The sequence below is a fragment of the Lissotriton helveticus genome, chromosome 2_2, assembly GCF_964261635.1.
Source record: "Lissotriton helveticus chromosome 2_2, aLisHel1.1, whole genome shotgun sequence".
Lineage (NCBI taxonomy): Eukaryota > Metazoa > Chordata > Amphibia > Caudata > Salamandridae > Lissotriton > Lissotriton helveticus.
In genome coordinates, this window is record NC_136060.1 from 486,153,689 (window position 1) to 486,178,891 (window position 25,203).

General features: G+C 45.7%; 1 protein-coding gene across 1 annotated transcript in view; it reads right to left on the minus strand.

The window, feature by feature from the left end:
* Positions 1 to 25,203, minus strand: part of LOC144821558 (retinol dehydrogenase 12-like) — a 149,365-nt gene that overhangs the window by 81,666 nt on the left and 42,496 nt on the right. Inside the window, exon 3 of the mRNA XM_078678744.1 lies at positions 8,793 to 8,882. Within this exon, the coding sequence (XP_078534870.1) occupies positions 8,793 to 8,882 (90 nt within the window). The remainder of the gene's footprint in view (positions 1 to 8,792; positions 8,883 to 25,203) is intronic.

Consider the following 25,203-nt stretch of genomic DNA (forward strand, 5'->3'; position numbering starts at 1 on the left):
GGTGGGTGAAAGGATGGATGATGAGAAGGGTGGATGGATGGATGGATGATGAGGGGGTGGGTGAAAGGATGGATGATGAGGGGAAGGATGGATGGATGATGAGGGGGTGGGTGAAAGGATGGATGCATGATGAGGGGAAGGATGGATGGATGGATGATGAGGGGAAGGATGGATGGATGGATGGATGATGAGTGGGTGGGTGAAAGGATGGATGGATGGAGAGTGGGTGAAAGGATGGATGGATGGATGATGAGTGGGTGGGTGAAAGGATGGATGAGTGGGTGGGTGGATGGAGAGTGAGTGAAAGGATGGATGAGTGGATTGGATGGTGGGTGGGTGGGTGAAAGGGTGGATGAGTGGGTGGGTGGATGAGTTTGATGGTTGGGTGGATGATGGGTGGGTGGGTGGATGAGTGAAATGATGGATGGATGGATTGATAGATTGATAAGTGCATGGGTGAATGAATGTACGTATGAGTGAAAGGGTGGATGTAAGGATGGATGAGTGAGGGAAAGGGAGGGTAGATGGACAAAAGGATGAATAGATGTGTGAAGGAGTGAAATGATAGATGGATGAGTGATAGGGTCAATGGATGGATTCATGAGTGGATGAGTAGATGGATGGATAATGGATGGATGGATGGAAGGAAGGATGGCTAAGTGAAAGGGTCGATGGAGAGAGAAAGGGAGGATGGATGGATGACTAAAAGAGTGGATGGGTGGAAGGATTAGTAAGTGAAAGGATGGCTGGATTGGTGAACGGGTAAATGGCTGGATGGATGAGTGAATGGATTGATGGGATGAAGAGTGGATGGATAAGTGTACAGATGGATAGGGTGAAAGGGTGGATGGATGGATAATGGATGGATGAGTGAAAAGATGGATGAATGGATGGATGAAGGGATGGATGAGTGAAATGATAGATGGAAGGATACATGATGGATAGGTTTGCAAATGGTTGAATATGTTTGGAAATGGCTGGGCTTAATTATATACTATTGCGCAATCTCTGATGTGTCTGTAAAACTTACCTATTGTCCTGAAGTTTTGTCCTGAATTTTGACCTCCTGTCCTGAATTTATGTCCTGAATTTTGACCCTTTGTCCTGAATTTTTACACTCACCGTCCTGAATTTGCACCAATGCCAGTTGGTCACCCTATGTAACTCCACCTGCCTGCTAGGAAACACCTTGTTCTGTTCGAATGAAATTACACACAATGGTTATTATGTCTATTAAATATGAAACATTGTATTGCAAGCATAAGGCCTCCATATTTAAGCGGCTACAAGATTTATTATGCTTCCTCCTTTTTGTCTTTGGATCATATCCTTGCAATAAAAACAAAATCAACACACAGCTTGTCAAGACCAGACATATTGGCTTTTCCAGTGCTTGTTTTTTACATAGTGCTTAAGACCACAGACGCTAGCATTTCTAAGCTCTGTAACTGACAGGTATTACTGTTACCCAAGGTAATATTGGTTAACATATTAGCCTCAGGCAGCTGTATCATGTCCTTGATAGACTTCAGACGTGTTCTGTGGATCATACACACGTCAGTGGAGGGCTCATGACTCGCTAAGACATCTACTAACCAAAAACCTTGGATTGGGAGCACAGAATGCACGTTCTTTGTATGGAGAGCCATGATTTCTTGGCAGATCACCCCACCCCCTCTGAGCATGAAGCCCAAGGCTCAGAGATGCAGTTGTGGATGCTGCAGGGGACCTGCTGCCACGGATGAACGATAACACTTGTAGCGCCAACACTGCCCGCGACAGGCTCTTCGATCAGGATGCAGTTGTTGCTTGTGATATTGTAAGGTTCTGCTTTGCTTTATGTGATAAGCATTATATTACCCCCCTCCTCCTGACTCCATCCTCCTTTTGTGTGACTGACTAGCTGAGACCTGGCTGTGGGAGTCAAGGGCGGGGGGTGGAACCTTAACTTGCTTTGTATTGTCTGCTGTTGTTATTGTCTGGAAAGTTTTATTTGTGCATCACATGAGAAAAGCAATAAATATTCTTCTCAAAAGTATATTTAAGTACTGTTATATAACTAGATTCCACACAGGGCACGGTAAAGAAGAAGCCGCATTGTTTGCAACACGGGAGGATATAAAAAATTCGCTTGATTCCAATGGATCAGAAGTACTACTCGTACTGGACCTTTCATGCTCTATTGACACTGACACTGTGCATCACCCTACATTCCTCGACGTCATGAGTTCCAGGTATCAGCTTTGCAGCTCCTGCATCTCCCTGGTCCATGAACTCCCATACTTCTCTAATTGTCCCTCCATCCACAGCTGGTGTCCCTCAAGGGTCCACCATTGCCCCTCTCCTCTACAACGAGGACCACAGCCTCATCTCCTCCATCAAACTAAACTGCAACCAGCAGCACACAACAAACGCGCAAACATTCACAAATCTTTCAAAAGCTTAAAAACCCATCAGATCGTGATAATGTGCCCTACCAAATGAGTGGTTGACAAAGTAGTTGCTAATTAACCACCTCTACCTGAAGACATTAAAAACTAGAGATACTAGCTCCTGGCAAATGGACCATCTACCATCCGCCCATCATCTGGCCATATGTACACCAAACCTGTGCACAACTTCCCGTCATTGTGCAATTTTGCATAATTTTCCTAACATTTTGAGCAATTTCAGAGAAAGAAATTTGTGGTTTCAGACACAATGACCAAACCCTTCAAACCAATTAAGGAAACTGGAGGGGATTCCAAGCTCTAATCTCTCCCTGTTGGCCCCAGTTAATTACATTTCCAAAGGATCTATGTACGTAATTCAATCCCAGCATAAAATGTTCCCATACCTAAATCTCCATCTAGGGGTAGATGCCTTGGAACTCCTCTCCTCTTCTCAAACTTCAGACAAACAACACATCAGAAAGAAATGAAGAAAACCCACTCAGGGGCCCCAACGGACCCCTGTCCACCGCACATATTTCACAGGGCCACCGCCGCCATCACACCCAAACTCAGACTTACCATCAACGCATCCTTCATGTCTGGCATCTTCCCAGAAAGCTGGAAACAGGCAGAGGTTAAACTACTCCTCAAGAAACCCACGGCCGACCCAACTGACCTGAAAAACTACCAGCCCATCTCTCTCCTCCCTTACGCGGCCAAGGTCACCGAGAGACTTGTGAACACTCAGCTGACAACCTTCATCGGAGAGCACTCCATCCTTGATTCCTCCCAGTCTGGATTCCGCAGCAACCACAGCACGAGACCGCCCTTCTCGCCGCCACTGACGACATCCGCATGCTACTCGACCAGGGTCACACCGCAGCCCTCATCCTCCTAGACCTCTCCGCAGCCTTCAACACCGTCTCCCACCGCACACTCGCAGACAGACTTCACAACGCAGGGTTACAAGGAACCACCCTCAACTGGATCCAATACTTTCTTGCCGGCAGAACCCAGAGGATCAGACTCCCTCCCTTCCTCTCTGAACCCACTGACATCAACTGCGGAGTACCCCAAGGGTCATCGCTCAGCCCCTTGCTCTTCAACATCTACATGGCCCCCCTCGCCACCATCGTCAGACAGCATGGGCTCAGCATTGTATCCTACGCCGATGACACCCACCTCATCCTCACACTCACGAAGAAACCCAAAGACACCAGACTCCGCTTCCAGGAAGGAATGAAGAATGTGGCTGCCTGGATGAAGGATAGCTGTCTGAAGCTCAACTGACAAGACCGAGGTCCTCATCCTCGGACCATGCATGTCTGCCTGGGACACCACCTGGTGACCCTCAGCCCTCGGGAACCCCCCCATCCCTATGGACAACGCACAAAACCTCAGCATCATCCTAGACTCCTCCCTCTCCACGAACTTCCAGATCAACGCCGTCGCTTCCACCAGCTTCAATTGCCTGCGCATCTCCACAAGACCCTCAAATGGATCCCCACACTGCAGAAAGACCGTCACCCACGCACTCATAACCAACAGATTGGATTACGGCAAGGCCTTATACGCCGGAATCAAAAGAGGTTTCCTACGCAGCCTTCAGACAATCCAGAACGCTGCCGCCAGACTCATCCTTGGGACTGCGCCACAAACACATGACCCAACACCTGAGAGAGCTCCACTGGCTCCCTGTCGAGACGGGTCACCTTCAAGCTCCTCACCCACGCCTACAAATCTCTCAACAACGTCGGACCCAAATACCTCAACAAGAGAGTCTCCTTCCACGTACCCAAAAGGAACCTCCATTCCGCTGACCTCGCCCTGGCAGAAGTCCCCCGCATCCGCAGAACCAGAACAGGCGGGAGAGCCTTCTCCTACATCGTAGCCAAGACATGGAACAAGATCCCCGTGCACATCAGACACTCCGCGACCCTGCACAAGTTCAGGAAGGACCTCAAGACCTGGCTCTTCGAATGAGCCGAGGCAGCGACTGATCCAGAACTGCCCCTCCTCTAGCACCATGAGACCCTCATTGGTAATTAGTGCACTTCACAAACCCTTGATTGATTGATTAATCTAAATAAATGGATCAGCCTTTTAACAACTGTTCAATAATTAATCAAGCTTTTTGTGGTTTGATCACATTGAAAGCAAATGTGTCATCAATGGCACAGTTCCACTGTTGTTTTAGCACAAACTTGGTAAATATCCCAGACCAGCATCCTCTAGGCTGCAACACCTCCATCTATTCACAATGCCCTGTATTTGTGGGCGGTAAGTCTTACTTCAGACAGTCAGAATCTGAAGATCAATTCTTTCAAAAAAACTATGTTCTGTGGCGTTCATTTCATGGTTCATAAAATCACTATAACCCATGCGCTTTATTATAGCCTAATAGCCCGCCGTAGAGGGCTATACCGGCTATTAAAGGCCCTCTCCAGCGTGCGAGGGCCTTTAACAAGGGAGAGGGACTTTAATAGCCAGTATAGCCCAGCTACTTTAATAGCCAGTATAGCCCAGCTACAAAGGGCTATATAAGGCTATTAGAGGGCAGAATGTTCTAACAAAAAAGAACAAAGCCTTATGGGAGCGCGAGGGGATTGGAATCCCCTCAGGCTCCCTGAAGCCTTTGTTCAAAGCCAAAGCTTTGAACAAAGAAACTTTGGAATGTTGGAGCTCCAGGCTTATAACAGCCATTAGAAGCCCGGAGCACTCCATTGTTTTCAATGGAGCTCCCAACATTCCAATGTTCTAAAAGAACTTAAAACATAACATAACATAACTACTATCAGTTAAGCAAATTTTTAGCAAACCAATGTGTAGAATTGTGTCAACTTCAAATGGATTCACATAATAAGCATTCACATCATCAATTGTTTCAGTACATCACTGCTTATATTTAACTTTTTGAAAAAGAAGTCTTTAACGTTTCTGCTCAGGAATTCTCCACCATTGTTCCATGCTCAGCTTCCTGCAATCAGACCCTCCAAGATTTCGCGAATTCGCGGTTTGCTGCGAAATCGGCACTTTTGTAAAAATGCCGTGATTTTTACAAAAGTGCCCGCGAAATCGGCACTTTTGTAGAAATCGCGGCATTTTTACAAAAGCCGCTATATCCTGGGGGGTCTGGCTATAATTGTCATCAATAGCGGTGTATGTTGTCATCAATAGCTGTGGTTGTAGTTGATGTCTTGCAGTCAGTATGTGTGTTTCTTCCTTTTGGCTGACACTGCTCCATTATCTATGAATTGCCTGTTTCAGGGTAATATGGTGATGTCAGTGTGCACCTACGCAAAATAGTGTTGCTTTGGTCTTTCATTGGTTGCTGTGTTCATCTATAAAGACCGTGTGCCTTCCTTAATTTTCGTCCTCCTCAATCACCGGAACCGCGAATCTTTACTTAGCGTCGGTTATTTGCTGCCCTTGCAGCTGCTGCCCTTCCAGGGCCTGATCCTTGCTTTTGGGGAGCCGCCGCCGCTGCATTTAATTGCGCAAAGAGCTTAACACCTTGGCTGCTAAGGCTTTTCCCCTCCAGTGCTGGAGATTTATGTTTCCCATTATACATGACGAGTTGACCTTGTCATGAGCACAGATTCAGTGTGCCTCATGACGAGTTCACCTTGTCATTAGCATTGAAAAGGTTTTAAATATGTCTTGAGAAGTGCTGGGCACGGCACATTTCGCAGAATGAGGCCCCGCCTGAGAGGCCGAGATAGCATTTATTTCGATAGCAAATGCGAAACCTGTAAAGCCTGGTTGAGGTACTGTCGATGAGCTTTCGAGTTAAGGTAGCTAGCGGCGCCATTTTATAGCCCACGATTCTTCGTGCATCACCTCAAGCTGTTCTCAGTCGTCGGCAGCACAGAAACACAATCGAGGAGAAATAGATTGGTGTGACTGTAATTTTACGGATTGTGGAACCTAACCTCCAGAGCCTATAGGTATTTCTTGCTTGTGAACATTTATTTTTGCTTTTAACAAACTTTCGGTGGTCCCTGTGGAACACGGTGCGTCCTTTGCGAAGCACAATTATCAACACAGTGATGTAGGGGGTTCCTGAGAGAGTAACATTGCTGAGTCTGGATAAATTGCTAGCAGAGAAATGTTGTAAACTCAAGTTGTTAAACACTCGGAAAGAAACACACCTCCTGTCCTAAATGCTGGGGAAAATGACACATATTCTAGGATATTGCGGTGCAGATCCAGCAATACATTAAGGCGATTATAGTGGGAAACGGCTTTTACAACGAAGCCGTTTCCACGAAATCTTTAACCACGCATGCAGTACAACGCATGCGTGGTTACAACTAATGCCTTTACCACGCATGCCTTTACTACGATGTTTGTAGTAAAGGCATATGTGGTAAAAGTAAAAAAAAAAAGGGGGGGGGCTTGGGGGGTCTCCCCCCCAAATAAAACAACTCACCATAAGTCACGTCGGCATCAGAGTCGATTAAGAGAAATCGGTAAAAATATGCCGTTTTCTCTTCACGACGTATGACGTCACCACGCAAATAGTCGGTGAAAGGTTTATGCGTGCTAAACGAATTCCGTTGTAACGCATGCGTGGTAAAGGCATGCGTTGCAACGGAATTCGTTGTATCATCATATATTCGATTATAGTCAGTGGCTTTATAGGGCACTACCAGTAGTAGAATTGTTTTTTTGACTAAATAACATTGCACCAGAGTTTCAGGAGTGTAGGGATATCCATAACTGAGATAAACAAGCATTGGCAAAGCCAATAGGCCTCGTCTATGTGTGATCTAAGAAGTTCATTTGTTATTGGGAGTGTGAAATGCCGCAAAATTGCCGCTTAATTTCCATATTTGTGCCGCTAAATTTCCATTTTTGTGCCACTAAATTTGCTAATCCATGCCGCTATATCCTGGTATTAGCTCAATGTATTTGATTACTTTTTTCACAATACAAAACATAAGCTAAAAGAAGAAAAGCACACATACATAACTGTTCTTTTCTTATCGCCTTCCTACAGAAGTTCTGACTTTGATTGTACACTATCTCATTCAATGACATGCCAAGAGGCAGGTATTTATTTATTTTTGTAGTTTTATATAGTACGAACTTGGCCCAAGATCACCAGAGCTCTTTCATGAGAACCAGACATTATACATGGGAGCCAGACATTACGGCCCGGATTATGATGTCGGTAGTAGTTGCCTCCGACCGACATCGATGCGGATGGGAAACCGGCCAACCTCAAGTTGGCGGTTTTGGCACTGCAATTAGGATACTATCACATATGGTGTAGTCGCAAGCTTTCATTTTGCAATGGGAGGTTGTGTGGCCGGCCAAAACCGCCCGCAGACCAAACACCCATTGAAAGATTTACGTTTTTAAACATCTCTGCACCGTGTGGCAGGCACCTGATGGTGCCTGCAACATGGTGCAGGGATCTGAGAGGGTCTCCATAGGTGCCCCTCAGGGAATAAATATGGAGGGACTGAGGGCCCCAACGTCACTTTTCAACAGCAGTTCCATGTTGGAAAGGCCGACATGGAACTGCTGTCGGAAAGTCATTATCTAGACGGCAGCGGCATCGCCAGCATATTACTATCCTCACGCCGCTGCAAGACGACCCCTGGCAGTCGCTGTGGTTCTGTGGCAGTCTAACTGCTATAGTCAGAATACGGCGGATGGACCGCCACCACGACCACCGTGGCCCAATGGACTGCCTTAGTTGTAATAAGGCACTTTGTATTCTTTGAACTACTTTGTGCATTCACGTGTCTTAGGTTTCCTCCTTCTGACATTTGGTCTCTCTGTTGCCTTAACATACTGATTTAATGTTGCAAAGGTCCATGCTTGTTCAATCGTACTCAATATAGTGTGGTAATCCACCTATGTCAATAGATGAACTAAACCTTAATTACAAAATATAATTGTTCACAAGCTTTAAAGCAGAGATAAAAGACATAGGAAACATTCTTTTCTATATAAATCATGTCAGTAGAGTTACATACACATGTTGGTCACTGTCTTCTTGCTTCTATGTGTTCGGATGTCTTGTTTTGTCAGTTTTTAACACTTTTTTTTGCTTTTTGTTTTCTGAAATTACATTGGCGGGGGTAATTCCCATATTATTTTGGTTGAATGTATTTGTTGTAATAAAAACTCGAAAATCTGATCATCGAATCGGACTATGGGCAACAACCCGTAAAGCGCCCACTTCGGAAAGCGCCTCAGGACCTTACAGATGTGGCAATGAGTTATACAAATCATGCACTGATCATAACACCAGGCAGGAGAAGATTCTGCAATAACACAGAGGGAGGGGCACTCACCTCCTCCGCCAAAGACTTACTCCTGGCGACCCCGCGCCCTGGTTCTTACCTAGCAGGAGGTTGGTGAGCAGGAAGGCGCCCAGCTGGTTAGTGGCATACGTGAGCTCCAGGCCCTCGGAGGTGACAGATAAAGGGAGTCCTGGCAAGCACAAAAAATGCTCTGAGTTATACTTCATTCACATATTGGGTCATAGATGTTCATTTCTTCATCCTAACTTGATCATTACAACCTAACACCTTTATAGGTGTGTCTTATGAGCGTACAAGCTCACGATAAATATGGTGCAGCTCGGCAAGCACGTAAATAAACAGACAACAAATATACATAATTCATATGTAAAAATATAAATAAATATATATGCACCAAATAAATATTTTTAACACTGTTGGTTCTAGCTCCTTGTCCTTACCTTTGCTGTTCCTGTCAAATATGAGGTATCTCGCTTTCATTACAAAGCTGCATTTGTAAACATCAAACTATGTTAGCTAAACCTGTTTCAGCCAATAAGTGATAAAAATAAATGTCCTCATTTTATCACTATAATCCATATAAATATTTTATTAATTTTGGCTCAAAAGAAGTTTGGAAGAATTGTATTCGTTTTATCATGGCCAGCTCTGGTGACTTAGTCTTATAAAATAATCACTAAATTATATTCTTATAAAAATATCACACTCATATGAACATATCTGATTTTCCACAGATAATCATGTTAGCTCAGTGAAATTTTTTTTTACCAACAAGAAAAAGTTGACCTCACAAATGGCCTCCCTGCAGGGTGAACCAGCCATGTCTGATTGACACAAATCTCTAAATTTCACCTTACTAAATGGATCACAGCTTTCCGCACCACAGCTTCTCCCAAATCCATGGCACAGCACCTCAGACATATAAGATCAGCCATTAGAAACAAAGGGGCTCACTTATGGGATTTTGGTGTAGGGCAGCGCAGCAAGGCGCTGCCCTACACCAAAGTGAACATGCAGGAATGCACCGTATTTAACCCTTTCGCTGCGGCGGCAATTCCGCCGCAGCGCTAAGGGGGTGGGGCGGCCGCGCGGCGCTCCGACGCTTATGACGGAACCGCTCCGTCATGGCCCTCGGGTGGGCTGTGCTTGTGACGGAGCGGTTCCGTCATGGCCCCGCCCGTTCTTTAGAACGTCAGCGCAGGCATGAAATCAGCGCCGCGCAGGCGCAGCGAGCGGGCCATGACGGAACCGCTCCGTCACCAGCACAGCCCACCCGAGTGCCATGACGGAGCCGTTCCATCATAAGCATGGGAGGGGTTAAGCAATACTGTGCTTTCCTGTCCTTTCTGCCTGTATTGGTGCCGTTTCGGCAGCCTAGCGTCCACAAAGGCAACCTTGCACCATGGTGCAAGGATGCCTTCAGTGCATGCAGCACTGTTTTTGTGCAAGAATGAGTACCTTCCTGCGCACAAATAATCTTAAGAGGTGTTTTCCTCTTGTATATGTGCTGCAGAATGCAGCACACATGGAAAGAGGAAAAAACAAGGAGAAATTAGCATATTTCTCCTCGTTACGCCTCACCTCAGGAGGCGTACAGATTTGGCGCTTCCCCAGGTTGTTTACATCACTGTGTAAATCTGGGGCCGCCTCAAATTCCATAGGCGGTGCATGGGAAAAATCGACCGCAACGCGCATGGAACGCCTCCCGAGTGCAGAGTAAGATGAAGCAGCAATTTGCGTTGCGTCCCCTTACTCGTGATTTACGAGGCCACCCAGAGCCACGCAGGGTGGTGCGTGGCTTCATAAATCGAAATGAGAACCCTGCATGTACCGCTTTATATTCGGAGCAGGGGTCATCAAAAAGATGAGAAAGTAGAAAAAACGATATAAAGGGATACATTTCACATTTAATGTTAGGAATCAAGAAAATTTTTAATTATCTTGTTCTATACAACTTAATGTAACCACATCTAATTAAACAAAATGTATATGGACATATAAACGTATCACAAGAACAAGTGGCACACAGAATTAATCCTATGGAAACACAGATCACAAAATATACATATATACAACAATTATATACAACATATACAATATATAAACAACGGCGTACCCTAAGAGAGGCAATAGAATCCTTTCTCAAAATATATACACTCCCACTTATGAGTGATATAGATTTGAAAGGAAGTCCTAAATGGCGCCTGAGAAAAGAATTCTCTCACAAAAGTACCTAAATAAGGCGCAAGGAGTTGAAACAAGTACAAATAATGATAGGGGGACTCCTTCAAAACAGAAGTGTCGACGCAGTCGCGGTCGCGTTTCCGCCAGTAGACTCTTTATGCCTTCATCAGGACAGGGGTACTTGCAGAAAACCGATCAATAAACACGCCACTCCCACCAGGGGAGGGCAAAAAGGGAAGAAATCCTCTCAAAATAATGCCCGGGGCCCTCTTGGGCAATCACTGGCGTGCAGGGTCCACTTGTCCAAATAAATGGGGAGATAACACGCGTGGAATGTGTTAAATGGCACAGGAAAGCAGGGCGCCAAAATTACGCTCCTACAGCTCCTTACAATGGAGTCGCACTGGCTCAAAAAGCGGCATCAACAATCCACAGGCAAACAACTCACAAGTTCGTCTACCGCTTTATATGGCGCAAAAGTGACCCAGGGCTCTTGTAAATAAGTCTTTTAGTACTTCTCTGCGCCAGTGCCATAGCCATTGCTATTTCACATTCTGGTCCATCAAATATCTCATTTCCTGTCATACGATAACAAGGGCCTTGGAGTCTAGCTTGGCTGTTATGTACTGAGATGGAATGGAGTAGGAGTTTGAGACTGGCCAGTAGATACCAGTGGCTACATTCAGATGAATATGCTGAACGGCTATATGCCAGATAGGGAGCACATTTAAGATGATGCTGAATATATATGGGTGTAAACATCAACAATGAATTGCTCAGGACCCATCCCAGTCCACTGTTTTTCATCCACCATGCAACCTCAGTTTGGACCCAACCATATGCAAATCAGCCTTGACCCTCCTCCACTGTAGATAGTCTAGCCCGACTCACCAGGCCAGGTCCTCCTTGAACCACAATCACCAAAGACCGGTCTGGCCGTGATTAGGACTGATCAGTATCTTGCTTCCAGTGGCAGTGTAAGCACGGGACCCACGTCTCGGCACACCCGTCACACTTAGGGTGTCAACTGCAACAACAGCAAGGTGATGAATGGAATGCTTGAATTAATCTCAGCCAATGGCAGTCGATCAGAGCCGCATCTCAGTCCATCGTTCTTAACCCACATCAGGGGCGGCTCTAGGCTCATAGCGGCCCTGGGCAGGGAGCGTAGGTAGGGGGCCCCAGAAGAGGGGGTCCGGATGGGGCAGAGCGTGGGGGCCCGTGAAGGGGGGAAGTCAGGGTGTTTGGAAGTGGAACAGAGCCGGTGGCTGCCAAATCCCTGCCCGGGGCCGCCACGCAAATATGTATCCATCCTCAGAGGATTATTATATTAAGGATATATGTTGACGTGGTGGCCCCTGGGGTTTGGTGGCCCTGTGCAGGTGCACAGCTTGCACATACCTAAGGCCGCCCCACCCACAATGCCAACCCAGTTTGGACCCATATGCAAATCAGCCTTGTTCCTGCTCCAATAGGAATAGTTCAGCCTGAATACCCAACATTTACTTCCTGGGTTCCACTTATGTGTGGAATAAGCCCTAGACTCAGCTCCAGTGTAAGGTGCATCCCTCTGCAGGAGGGACTGGAAATAACTTGAAAACATAAGTCCAGTCAGGAACACTTCTATATACGAAAGAGGAGTCAACACGGGTGAGCAGTGGGACTCGTACACACGTGCTTGGTGCCTCAATCACATTATCACAGTGGAGAAGTGTGGCTCACTGGTTAAAAGCGGCAGTCCCTGATGCAGAGGTCTGGCCCGGGACCAGAGTTCAATTCCCGACGCGGCAGGGTCTTGGGCTCAATGTCCGTGGACTCGATAATTCTCGCCTCGGTGCCACTCTAATCATGGGTCCCACTATGCAACTCTGGGCAATAGCTTGCTTAATCTCCACAACGGCCCCAACAGCGCTGGGATGCCTGGCTTCACCTTGGGGGTGCCCAGTAGGGAGCATCTCACAGGGAAAGCCAGGAAGGGTTCCACAGCGGTATACAGTGCCAGGATGCCCCGAGATGGGGCGGCAGTGCGCTTTGCAAGTATACCTTTTAGTGCATTTGTGCTGAGCAGCCTTAAAAGCTGACTGTAATCACATCCTGAGTGATGAGCGGCCTAAGAATGATGTCTTCACATGGTGCAGAAAGCACCTTTCAGCAGATGCCACGACGGCCTAACTGAGGTGCCGAGGACGGATGCTATAACGTCGCTGTACACACAGCGTGTCACTGGCTGGCAAAATACACAATTTTACTAGGGCTCAAGATACAACACGTACTCGTGTGTGTCGGAACCGATAAGGACAAAGAAGCGGCGACTCTTCTAAAAAAAATTTACCCAGCCATATTAAGGCCGGGACGGAATTATAACCGGCCAGAAGGCTCAACACATCTTCCTGAACATATAAAGCCCTGAGGAAGTCGAGGGTCTTATTCCCGATCGCCGAAACACGTTTTGGCTGGAACAACAACAAGAAAACATTAAATCCACCTATATTGGTCGTACTTGTTTACCTTGTCATAAGTTATTAACTACTTGTATGTAAATACTGTCTGTATGTGTGTCAGGGCCTGATACTAATTTCGTGGTGGAAAATACTGCACACCGAAACGCTGCGTCGACTGTTTTTAACTCATTGTAAATGTCTCACATAAAAAGAGACATTATAATTCATTTTCATCTGTTTAGACTGTAACCATTAGGGAGGCCCCAGGTTGATGATATATGAAGAAAATAAAAAAATAATAAATTCTTGTTTTTAATGACTTTTTGTTTAGATGCGGTTTCATAAACGCTTTGTGACACCCAGAATATTATTGGACTATTCTTCCATTGCTTACTGTTGTCCTGCCTGTTGTAGCATAAAAATTATCTTAGACACATGCAAGGAATATACCTTGCAATCAATAGCTGACCGTTTATATACTGCTACGTGACAGCGTTGATGTCCTTTTAGATTTAATTAGGTGGACAGTGGGAATTGTGGCCACCCAAGTCGTTCTCTGTGGAACCGCTGTGCTATCGGCCCATTATAAACTTTCACGTACGCTCGACGGATGGACAGGGAGTCTGAAGTGCCCAGAAAGTCATGGATTTGTGGTTCCAGACCGTAACTGCAGGGTGCATACCTTGGGTGTATTCCGGTAAACAACCTTTACAACGAAACTTTTACAACGACCTACCATTACAACGCAACTTTTACAACGCAAACTATTACAACGCATTGCTCTGGGGGGCGCTCTAGGATAGGGAGTAGGTTAATTTACTATCCAATAACCTTCCCTACTATCCACGGGGACTGGAGTTGGAATAGTAAATTAAACTATTCACTATCCAGCGCCTAAAAGCATTATGCGTTGTAATGGTATGCGTTGTAAAAACCGCGTTGTAAAGGTCGGCGTTGTAAAAGTATGCGTTGTAACGTCATACATCCGTGTATTCCATTGGCGGAGTCGTATTTAGACTTGAATTGGTATAGAACATGGAAGATCAGGACAGGTTATTCGGAGCAGGTGTATTAACTAGCACAGATGCAGGATTTATTACTGCAGTGCAAAGCTCAAAACCTCTGTTTGTGCCATAGTAAAGCTGTGTCTTCTGGAACTAAATCACTGCTGCTCACTGAGGCCCATGCAAAGGGATTGTGTGGAGTCTGCTTAAATGTCTATAATGCACGAGCAGGAAGATAATGCAATAAACCATACATGTGAAGAGGAATACTATTTTTAATGGGGATCATAATGACCCAGTCGAAGCTTTGCCTCATGAATCGTCACGCCTTCCCACACACAATGAGTATATACATATTGTACTCTGTATAAATGTCATGGGGATTTTCAGAGTGTATATGCCACTAATCAAGTTTCAGCAACAGACCTATTCAAGCATCAGGTGCTCTGCAGTAGAGGTAGGCAAGCCACTTGAAGGCTCGAGCCAGATGCTTGACTCTGGCTGAGTGGGAGTAACTTTTGGGCCCCGAAGCATAAAATGAGTGAACCTTCAAGTGGCTATGCTTGATGCCCGTGAAACTCATTCGCCAGGAATTAAAGAAAAAGTATGAACCCATTGATTTGAGAAGGAGAGTAAGATGCCCATCTATTGCGTAATGAGAAATCTGGAAAACTTGAGATCAGGCCTGGCTTTCCCACTCGTCCAAACTGTGTGATCTTATAAGTTTTGTCACTGTACCTACCATTTCTTCATTATGAGAACACCTTGTAATACCGGAGTTCGGGTGTGCGCTGTGCTAAAATCTCGTTTTATTTAATAACGATAATACTTCTCAGTGTTTAATCTTCTAGGCCACATATGGTGCATATGACCGCTGACCTGCCTCTTAGTTAACAGATTATTGTGGTAGTGGGCCTGGTGACTGGGAGTGATCAGATGTATGTGTGGTAACCAGATGAGTCCACTCCTGAGTCCCGACAGAACCAGACCCAGTAAGTCATCTTCGCTATGTCCTTGTCGGCCTGCAGACTATAGGGGCACATGCAGCCTGCGGGGAATGAATGTATGGTATAGGTAGGTAATTCCCGCAATCAGTGCTTGAAAGGAAAAACTGAAGATTTATAGAGGATTTAAAATTTTAAAAAAGCACTGAGCGGCATCGCCGTCCTTACGCGCAGGGATCACGGGACCTGAAGTAGTCTGTGCCCGAGCTGGGCATGCGTGGCACCGTGGAGGAACCTGCACGGCACAGCCTGTGACCGGTTCCAAAACACCAGCGCCTTCACACGTACACACTCGCGCCTGATTCTGCCGGAGGGCGGTGCTCTTCCCAAAAGGGAGGGCATCCCAATGTATTACAAAAAATGCTTCAGAAGGGATACGTAGGGTTGATATGGTGAGCAAGAAAGGAATATATGACGTTACAACGAATTCCGTTGCAACGCATGCCTTTACCACGCATGCGTTGCAACGGAATTCGTTTACCACGCATTACATTTACCACAATTACTAGCGTGGTGACGTCATACGTCGTTAAGAGAAAGCGGAAATTTATTTTCCGTTTTCTCTTAAACGACGCTGATACCCGACGTGACTTCAGGTGAGTTTTTTTTGGGGGGGGAGACCCCCCTAAGCCCCCCTTTTTTTCTTTTTACCTTTACCACATATACCTTTACTACAAACCTCGTAGTAAAGGTATGCGTGGTAAAGGCTTTCGTGTTAACCACGCATGCGTTGTACTGCATGCGTGGTTAACGATTTTGTTGTAAAGGCTTCGTTGCAATGGCCGTTTTCCCAAGAAAGCAGTGTAAACAGACCCCTGCAGGTCATTAATAGAAATATGCCCACGTCTAACACGTGTTTGGTCCATTTTAGCTGCACATATAGGAAACGTATAATCCAGGCTTCAATTTGGATGAGATCTGTTTGGCCAGAAAAGTCTGTTAGTTTCCATTTTAGGTCTTGCAGACCTGCGTGGCAGCGCATGCGCGCTGCTCGCTCGGCGAGACCTCTCGTGATGAAGGACATTTCAGAAGGGGATTTGAAGCCCCGCCCCTCAGTTTCTTCGGAAGGTGTCATCGTTTATGGTAAACAGTGGCCTTCCATTGAAAATTATGCTTCTTTGTTGCCTCCCTTTCGCCTTTTGGTCCGGCCCATCTGGACTGGATCGCCTGCTTCACGGCTGTTGTGAAGCAATTTCTTATCTCAAGGAGGCGTGTTATATAAACAAACCTGTTGAAATCCAGTCCAGATGGGCCATCCCAAAAGGAGACAGGGCACCATGTGTTTTTATTTTTGCATCAAGTGAAAGCGTGATGCAAAAATAAACAGCGGATGCTTTCCCCAAATGGCCAGCGCTAGTTCTTTACAGCGGGTGCCCCCGCTCAACCGCTGCCCTCCCCACTCCGCCTCTAGGCTTTTCGCCACTCAAAACTGCGGTGCCGTTTACTTAAGCGCTGCAGCGCAGGTGGTGAAATGTACGTTGGCATAATTAGAGCATGCTGCACTAAGCCATGTTTTCAAGGCCGTTCTCTGCGCCTTGACACATCGTTTGATCTTGTTACCTCCACTGGGAGTTTCTGAGATCAGCTTCCCTGTAGGCCGTCCACCTTATACGAATGTAGGCATTCTTGAAACGTGTTGGCAGGTTGCGGCGTAGAAGGTGGGTCGGATTCACAATGGGTCAGGTAGGCATTTTTTATTTACTCAGTGTCAGAACCATTCTAAGTCCCTGTAGTCGCGGGACATGGAAGCTGGCTTTGGGTTCAGCGATCACAGACCCTGCTTGGTTACCTTTCATCCTCCGGCTGCATCAGAGCGGATTTTTTTTTATTTAATTGCGCAATGGCGACAGCTTTTTTTTAAAATTTTAGGACTTTTGCCCTGTGCCTATTTGTGAGTGAGGGAACAAAGCAAGGCGCATACATACCAGTGGGCGTGAGGAGGGCACATAGGCTTCTGGAAGGGAACATGGCACAATTTTGTAGGCCTTTTGTGCGCACGCCATGCGCTGTGCTGCCCTGCAGCCCTGCCAAGTATCACGCATCAGGCGTGATACTAACGCATTTTTGTGCAGTGATCCGCATCACCGCACGAAAATGTAAAGTCACGCATTTGTATTGCCTCCTTGACACCACCGGCGGTGCAGGAAATCGTTATCCTGGCCAAACAGTGCACTCCCGATGAGCACGCGTATACTGCTCTGGCAGAGTGTGTGATTGTAGTAGTGTGAAAGTCTGCTCAGGTCAGGAGCATCGCGCCGAACTGGTGGCTCATTGCTGTCCTGTCTGCAGCAATGAGCATTCATAATTAGCCCAGCTGCTGCCGCCGGCCGGTTAACACGGCAATCACGTGACATGGTGAGGTCACGTGATTGCAACAGACACTGTATTCGTAACTCTCAGAGAGCGCGGCAGGGTGAGTGTAGTAGTATTTTTCTTTCATTTGCCACTGCCCGCCACTCTGCATTCATTATTTTGTCAATGGTGCCCCCTCACCGGCGTTCACTGGACAGATCACTCATGACAAGAGGCAGGAGCAGATTATTATTATAAAGATCATCCAGAGCAGCTGAGGAGAGGAGCACGCCAGCGCTCGCACCACCACCAGCCTGCCTCCGCCTCTCTGAAGCTCACCGACCCCCCTACGTTGGCTGCTGATGACCCGCTGTTGTGAGCCTGCTGCCGCCCTCACTGCAGAGAATATTGTTCACCAGTGCACTTTCGGCCTGCTGCTCAGTGCACAATGCGTAGTGTGGTATATATTCATGATCCTGCCGTATTAGGGGTCAGTGACTCGGGGGGGGCGTGGCTAAGCGCCCGATCTGAATGGCGGTGCGGGAGTGAAGCTCCGTCCGTGCCGGGGCTGACAGGCGGACCGCGCTCAGCATTTTTCACCGCGGATACAGCGGCAGCCATGAGACAGAGCCAGGCATCCAGCGATCGGACTTTTGTTCCGTATTGAAGCCCCTATAGGCGCAGAATCTCCTTTTCGTTCCGGTCGCGGCTCTGAAGCGGCCGCGACCGCCATTTTGTCTACCATTGCGGAGCTGCGCACCGGCGCTTCAAGTCTGCCTTCCAATTCTATGCAGCCTCCAGGTTTCTCCACATCTTCTCTCCTGCTATGAGGACAGCTGTGAATTAATTCAGGTGACTTTTCTTTGCTCTCTGGACCTACCAATGGAACAAATTTGGCTCTTTGCATTCTCCTCAGAGCGAGACGCCATTTTGTAATGCGCTTTCTTCATTGGCATTATTCTTGCGCTTTCTACTAGGAGTTTCCTTTCTCCTTTGATCGTTTTAATATTTTCCTTGCTCCTCAATCTGCATTGACTCTTTTTTGGGCTTCCGCTTTCTTTTTGGACGCTTTTTGCCTGTGTCGCCCATTCTTTGCATGCTCAGACTCTGGGAGTGCGTCTTCTAAGATCCTCCGCACGCACGTCTGCATGGCGAATCTTACTGGGAAGACCCCCAAGCGCACTTACATCAAAAATTCAAAACTATTCTCAGCGTTGGCTCATTTAGAGGCTTCCACATCCATTGACGCCTGTGACTCAATGTCTACAATGGATCCTTCTCCACAGAACTCCTCTAAGACCACCCCAAAGAGATTAAAGAAAAACCCCCCTTCTCCCTCAACACCCTCCTCAGCCATCTCCATGGAGCTTTTACTTGAGGAGATTAGAGCATTACGCCCATACATGGAAGAGACTAATACCAAGTTGCAAACGCTCACGGACAATTGGTCTCAGATGGACGCCAGGGTCTCCACTGTGGAAAAATCTGTCTCAACTCTTCGAGAGTCAGCCATCAAAATTCCCCACATGGATGCGCAGCTGTCCTCTCTCCAGAAGCAGGTGGAAGACCTTGAAAATAGGAATAGACGCAATAATCTTCGTCTTTACGGCCTGAAAGAGGGAAGCGAGGGGAATGATCCCATCACCTTCTTCAAATCCTTTTTGCCCAAGCTCCTGCATCTACCCGAAGACACCACGCTCAACATTCAGCGTGCCCACAGGCTGGGCCGACTCCCTTCTTCTCTTTCTCCAAATACGAAACCCAGGGGAGTCATAATGTATTTTCTGGAATACACGGATCTTTTGAAGGTCCTCCTGGCGGCTAAAGCTTCTCCGCGCTTAATTTGGTCTGACTCCACCCTTTTCTTCGCCCAAGATTACGCCAAGGCCACAGCAAGTCGACGTAAAGCCTTCCTAGACATGAGAGCGGAACTTCGATCTATTGGAGCAAGATATGGCTTATTCCATCCTTGTCTATTCAAGGTTACCCACAACAACAAGACCACGACCTACGAAGATCCAGTGCGCCTTCGCAGTTTCCTCAACTCCTGTGGTCCTGGCAATATGGAATTCTCCGGCTCCGGTTCTTCCTCATCATTTCCTCCGTGACTTTCTTGCACTGTTGTCCTTGGATTTCCTGATGCTCTGTTACCTTGTTTATCTTTGTTCTTCTCGTTCTATTGATTGTTCTCCCTCGACCTGGTTCATGATTAGTCTTTTTTGATGGAGACCCTGTTTTGTTGTCTCTTACATTTTCTGACATGTTTGTCTCATATTTATTGTTGTCTCTGTGATATTTCTTCTCATCTAACTGTGCTGTTTTCCCTCTTTTTGCAGATCCCTGTTTTAGCGCCCCATCATGTCTCCCTGGCTGGACGTTTCGTCGCCCCGTTCCCGCCCTTCGTTGGTTGGCCTTACCCCCCCCCCCCATCTCATCTTGTCTCCGTTTTCATCCCTTTCGTCTTCTCTTCAGATTTTGTACCCTCACTTCTTCACCCTTGTAAGTATCTGGCCATTTTTCCCTCTCTCGTTATTAGTTTTCCCATCACTGTTGGTCGATTTTGTTTACCTGAATCTGCCCTTTACATGTTCTTTTTCCGTGTTCTTTCCCTTTTTTTATTCTTTCGATCTTTTTCGTATCTTTCTTCTTGTCTTGTTCACAATGCATTTTCTATATCCTTTCCTTTGTTTCTTCTCTTTGAGGCTTTCTTCTTTTTTATCTTCTTTTTTTCATCTCTCTTCTTTTCTGAGGCTTTCTTAAGTCCCTTCTTTTCCTTTCCACCTGCTAATTATTCTTGATGTCAGTACGCGTTGTTTCCTGGAATGTTAAAGGTTTACATTCACCCATTAAGAGGCAAAAAATCCTTTCTCATCTAGCTAAGTTAAATGTTGATGTCGCCTTTCTGCAAGAAACCCATTTATCTGATATTGAGGCTGCTAAACTTCAAAGGGGTTGGGTTGGAAAGGTTTTCTCAGCTCCTGGTGATGGCAAGAGAAATGGGGTTGCTTTGTTACTCCGAAAGACTTTCTCCCATTCTGTGGTGCATTTTGAATCTGACCCCGATGGTAGATGGTTAGTTGTCAAATTGTCCTCAAAGGGTGTACCTATTTCCCTACTTAATGTTTATGCCCCCACAGGTGGGAACCCTATTTTTTGGAATGCACTTGCCTCTCGTATTACTGAATGTATTGATGATAATTTTATTTTAGCTGGTGATTGCAACATGCCATTGGATCCCTTTTTGGATCGACACTCCAAATCTTTTTTTACTCCTAACAAGTCCCATAAGTTATTCACACACGCCATCTCTCAACATAACCTAGTCGATGCATGGCGCATTTGTAACCCAACCAGTAAGGAATTCACATTCTATTCCCCGGTTCACCACTCTCAATCCCGTATTGATTATATTTTTCTTTCTCACCATGTTTCCCAATCCCTCACCCATGCTGAAATTGGTCCCATTGTTTTTTCTGATCATGCCCCAGTTCTCATTCAGATTGATCTTTTACCCAAATCCACCGGTCCTAAGAGATGGCGTTTCAACAACGCCCTCCTTCTAGATCCCAAATTCTCTGCCTCCTTTATTGAGTTCACCACTGAATTTTTTGCCATCAATGATACCCCCTCCCTAGCCACTCATACTATTTGGGACGCTTACAAAGCGGCGGCCAGAGATTTCATCATCAGACATGTTGCCGCTAAGCGCAAGCTTGCCCGTCAACGTACCGCCGATCTGCTATCTCAGATCAAAGCTTTAGAACACTCCTTTTATACCTCACACACCCAGAACAGCTTAACAGCTCTTGTGACTGCAAAAATTAATTATAACAAACAGTCTACTGAAGATGCATCGTTGTATTTATTAAAATCTAGTTCTAAATTTTATGGGGGGGAAAAATAAGGCGGGGAAAGTTCTTGCAAATTATCTGAAAGTTAAACAAAACAAATTGAATATTGAGTCTGTTTTTGATGCTAATTCTGTTTTGCAACATAAAGATACTGCTATCTTGGAGGAATTTTCTCGTTTCTATTCTACACTTTACTCTTCTGAAACTCAACCCTCTGCTCAATCTATTTCCACCTTCTTTAAGAGCATTCAACCTCCTCCCAACTTTCCTGTTGACTTGTCATCCCTTGAAACTCCCCTCACCACTCAAGAATTACAGACTGCACTTCATTCTCTAAAAAAAGACAAGGCCCCTGGTCCGGATGGTTTCACGGTCGAATTTTACCAGCACTTTGCCCAGATTTTATTACCCAAGCTACATCACCTTCTTGACTCCTTCAAAACTTGTGGTGCCTCCTCGGGTACCTTCTCTGACGCTTATATATGCATTATACCGAAGGAAGGGAAGGACACCCAACATTGCAAGAATTACAGACCGATATCACTTGTCAACATTGATTATAAATTATATGCCAAGTCTTTAGCCATCAGATTGGATCCTTTTCTTCCGGATCTCCTAGGCCCTGAACAGTCAGGATTTGTTAAGGGACGCTTTATCTCAGATAACACCAGACTCCTTTTTAATGTTTTATCTAAATCGTCCCGATTTAATGATTCCTTGGCTGCAATCGCCTTAGACGCCGAGAAGGCATTTGATAGGGTTGAATGGCCTTTTCTATTCTCCGCATTAAAATGGTTTCGGTTCGGTCCTTACTTTATTTCCCTCATCTCCTTCCTTTATACCAACCCCAGAGCAGCAGTTTGTGCTAATGGCCTGATCTCCTCCTTTTTTAACCTTGGCAGAGGCGTCAGGCAAGGTTGCCCTCTTTCCCCTTTTCTTTTTAACCTTGCCCTAGAACCCTTTCTGTCCAAGATACGTCAAAATCCAAATATCCACGGTTTTTCTTTATCTCATTCACAAGTCAAATTGGCTGCCTACGCTGATGACATTTTACTATTTATTTCGAACCCATCTGTTTCTGTCCCAGCTTTCCTTACCGAAGTAAACACTTATTCTCAACTCTCCGGTTATAAATTGAACAACGATAAGTGCGAAATTCTTCCCCTCACTAAATTCACCTTTAAACCGGACTTTGTAATGTCCAACTTCAAATGGAGTCCGACCCACATAAAATATCTCGGTTTGTGCATCACCCCTTCTATTCCAGACACCATCTCATCATGCCTTACTAAATGTATCCAAAAATTATCTGACCTTACATCCAGATGGCACCCGCTTTATCTCTCTTGGTGGGGCCGCCTCGACACCATAAAGATGATGTTAACCCCAATTGTTCTCTACACCATTTCTAATATCCCTATTTCCATCCCTGCCAAATTCTTTGCAAAAATCAATACCACTTTATCTTCCTTTTTATGGTCTGGCAAGACACCGCGTATGTCTTTGTCACGATTACGCCTTCCCAAATCGGAGGGCGGGGTTAACTTCCCACATTTCCCTGCTTATCATAAAGCTTTTCTCCTGAAACAAGCTTCTATTTGGCTTAAAGATCCTACTGAGCCTCTTCCCCTCTGGGCTGAACTCGAACGCCTTTCTCTCTCCCCCTTCTCTTTTGCTGAATATCTTTCCTTTTCCCGTAAACCCCAATTCTTATCCTCTCCCATTCACAAATATACTGCGAAATTACTTTTGGCTTCCACTCCAGATCCTCCTTCTTCCACTACTGAACTTCTTACCACCACTATCTGGCATAATACTAGCATTCTCATCAACTTAAAACCTTTTTACTGGAAAACCTGGAGGCAGCGCGGTTTGATCTGGGTTTCCCAATTATTCACGGGATCTGCCTTTACAACTTTTTCTGATCTTCGCCGTACCTTCTCCCTCCCCTCCTCCTTTATTCATAAATACACCTTACTCAAAACTGCGGTTCTGTCTGCATTTGAATCCCTCCCCCACTCTTCTCCAGTTACCTTTGCTACTACCGCACTCTCTTCTCTACATTCTCAATTGCGCTCTGTTCCTTCAGCATCCTCCATCTACCATTCTTTCCATCATCCTCCCTCGCCTCGGCCAAAAACTACAGTGGAAGAGCAATGGGAGAATGACTTAGCCGTCTCTTGGCCCACCTCCTTGTGGGATAGAATATGGACCAAGCTTCGCAAATCCTCTAGAGCTGCCTCTCTTACTCAAACACTTTTCTTCCTTTATAATCGTCTCCTTCACACACCAGCTATCCTTCACAAACGATTCCCTTTGGTCCCGGACATCTGCTGGTCCTGCTCTACCCCCAATGCAACGCTTTTTCACATGCTCTTTCTCTGTCCTCTCACACACGCCTTTTGGATTATGGTATGGAACCAAATTAACTCTATTTTCCACACTTCTATCCCCTTTTCTCTCCCTGACCTCTTCCTTGGCTCAATCTCTTCCTCCTGGTCCGCAGTTGACATGAATGTTCATATAATCGATTTATTATTAGCTGTTGCGTTTCAACAGATTACTGTGAATTGGAAAGACTCAAAGGGCATTACTTTCAAAGCTTGGTGGTTTAATGTATGTTATAATCATAGATTGGACACTGCCTTTGTTTATCCCACTAACTTGGCCCCGAAGAGACATGCGCTATGGCTTCCTGTCACCCTCTATCTTGATGTTTGTGCCAAGCGTACCTCTCAATTGTCCCCAATTCAGCAAGAAGTTTCGAAACCCCCCTGAGTTACCTTTCGTTCCTTCTTTTTTCTCCAGTATTTATTTCTTTGCGTATATATGCATTACTTCCCATGTTACTATGCCTCTTCTGATGTGCATTTTCCGTTTATAGCCTCATTCCCTTCTCCTTTCCTTTTTCTTCTCTTTCCTCCTTTTCCCCTCTCGCATTTTGTACCCCTTGATACTTATTGCACCATTTTACTCCATTATATCTATTGATGATACTGTTTACTTTTCATTTTTGTAATATCAAATTTGTTTCTCCTAATAAAATTTTTATTTGAACTTTAAAAAAAAAGTTAATAACGAATAAAGGTCTAGCGACCCAAAAAAAAAAAAAAAGGGGTCAGTGACTCGGGCCGAGCTGCTGCCTGCAACTGTGAGATCATGTACCAGCCTGCCTCAAATCCAAGTAAGCAAGTGCAACATTAAACATTACTTATAACATGTGAACTCGTAAAACGATCAGTTCAGTGCTCTTAATAAAATGTAACGTTTGTCAGAGCTGAAGAAATTAAGAGGAACACCTGCTCAAAATTTCGGTAGTGGAGTCTGCGCCTCGGATACATTCAGTACCCCAGCGACCGATGATGTATGATTTCAAGTGATGAGACCCAATCTGGAAAACAGTCTTCATCGCCTTCTTTTCTCCCCCCCCCCTCTCCTCCTTCCCCCTTATAGCAGTAATTTTGTTATTCTGCACGTGTTGCGCCGGTTTTGCAACACATAATCTGACCCTACTACAATAACTCCTGTTGCTAAAATTTAGAGAAACCTTCTTTTGTTTGCAGTGGTGCGGCGCGCACTGCCAATGAGTGGTGCATATCTGCGTCCTCGTTTTGCTTAACAGTATGGTCAGCTTAGAAGGTCACTTGGTGCTTCAGTTTCTGATTATTTCCAACAGTTTAAACATCTTCTTAGAGAGTTTTGTTGCTCAAATGG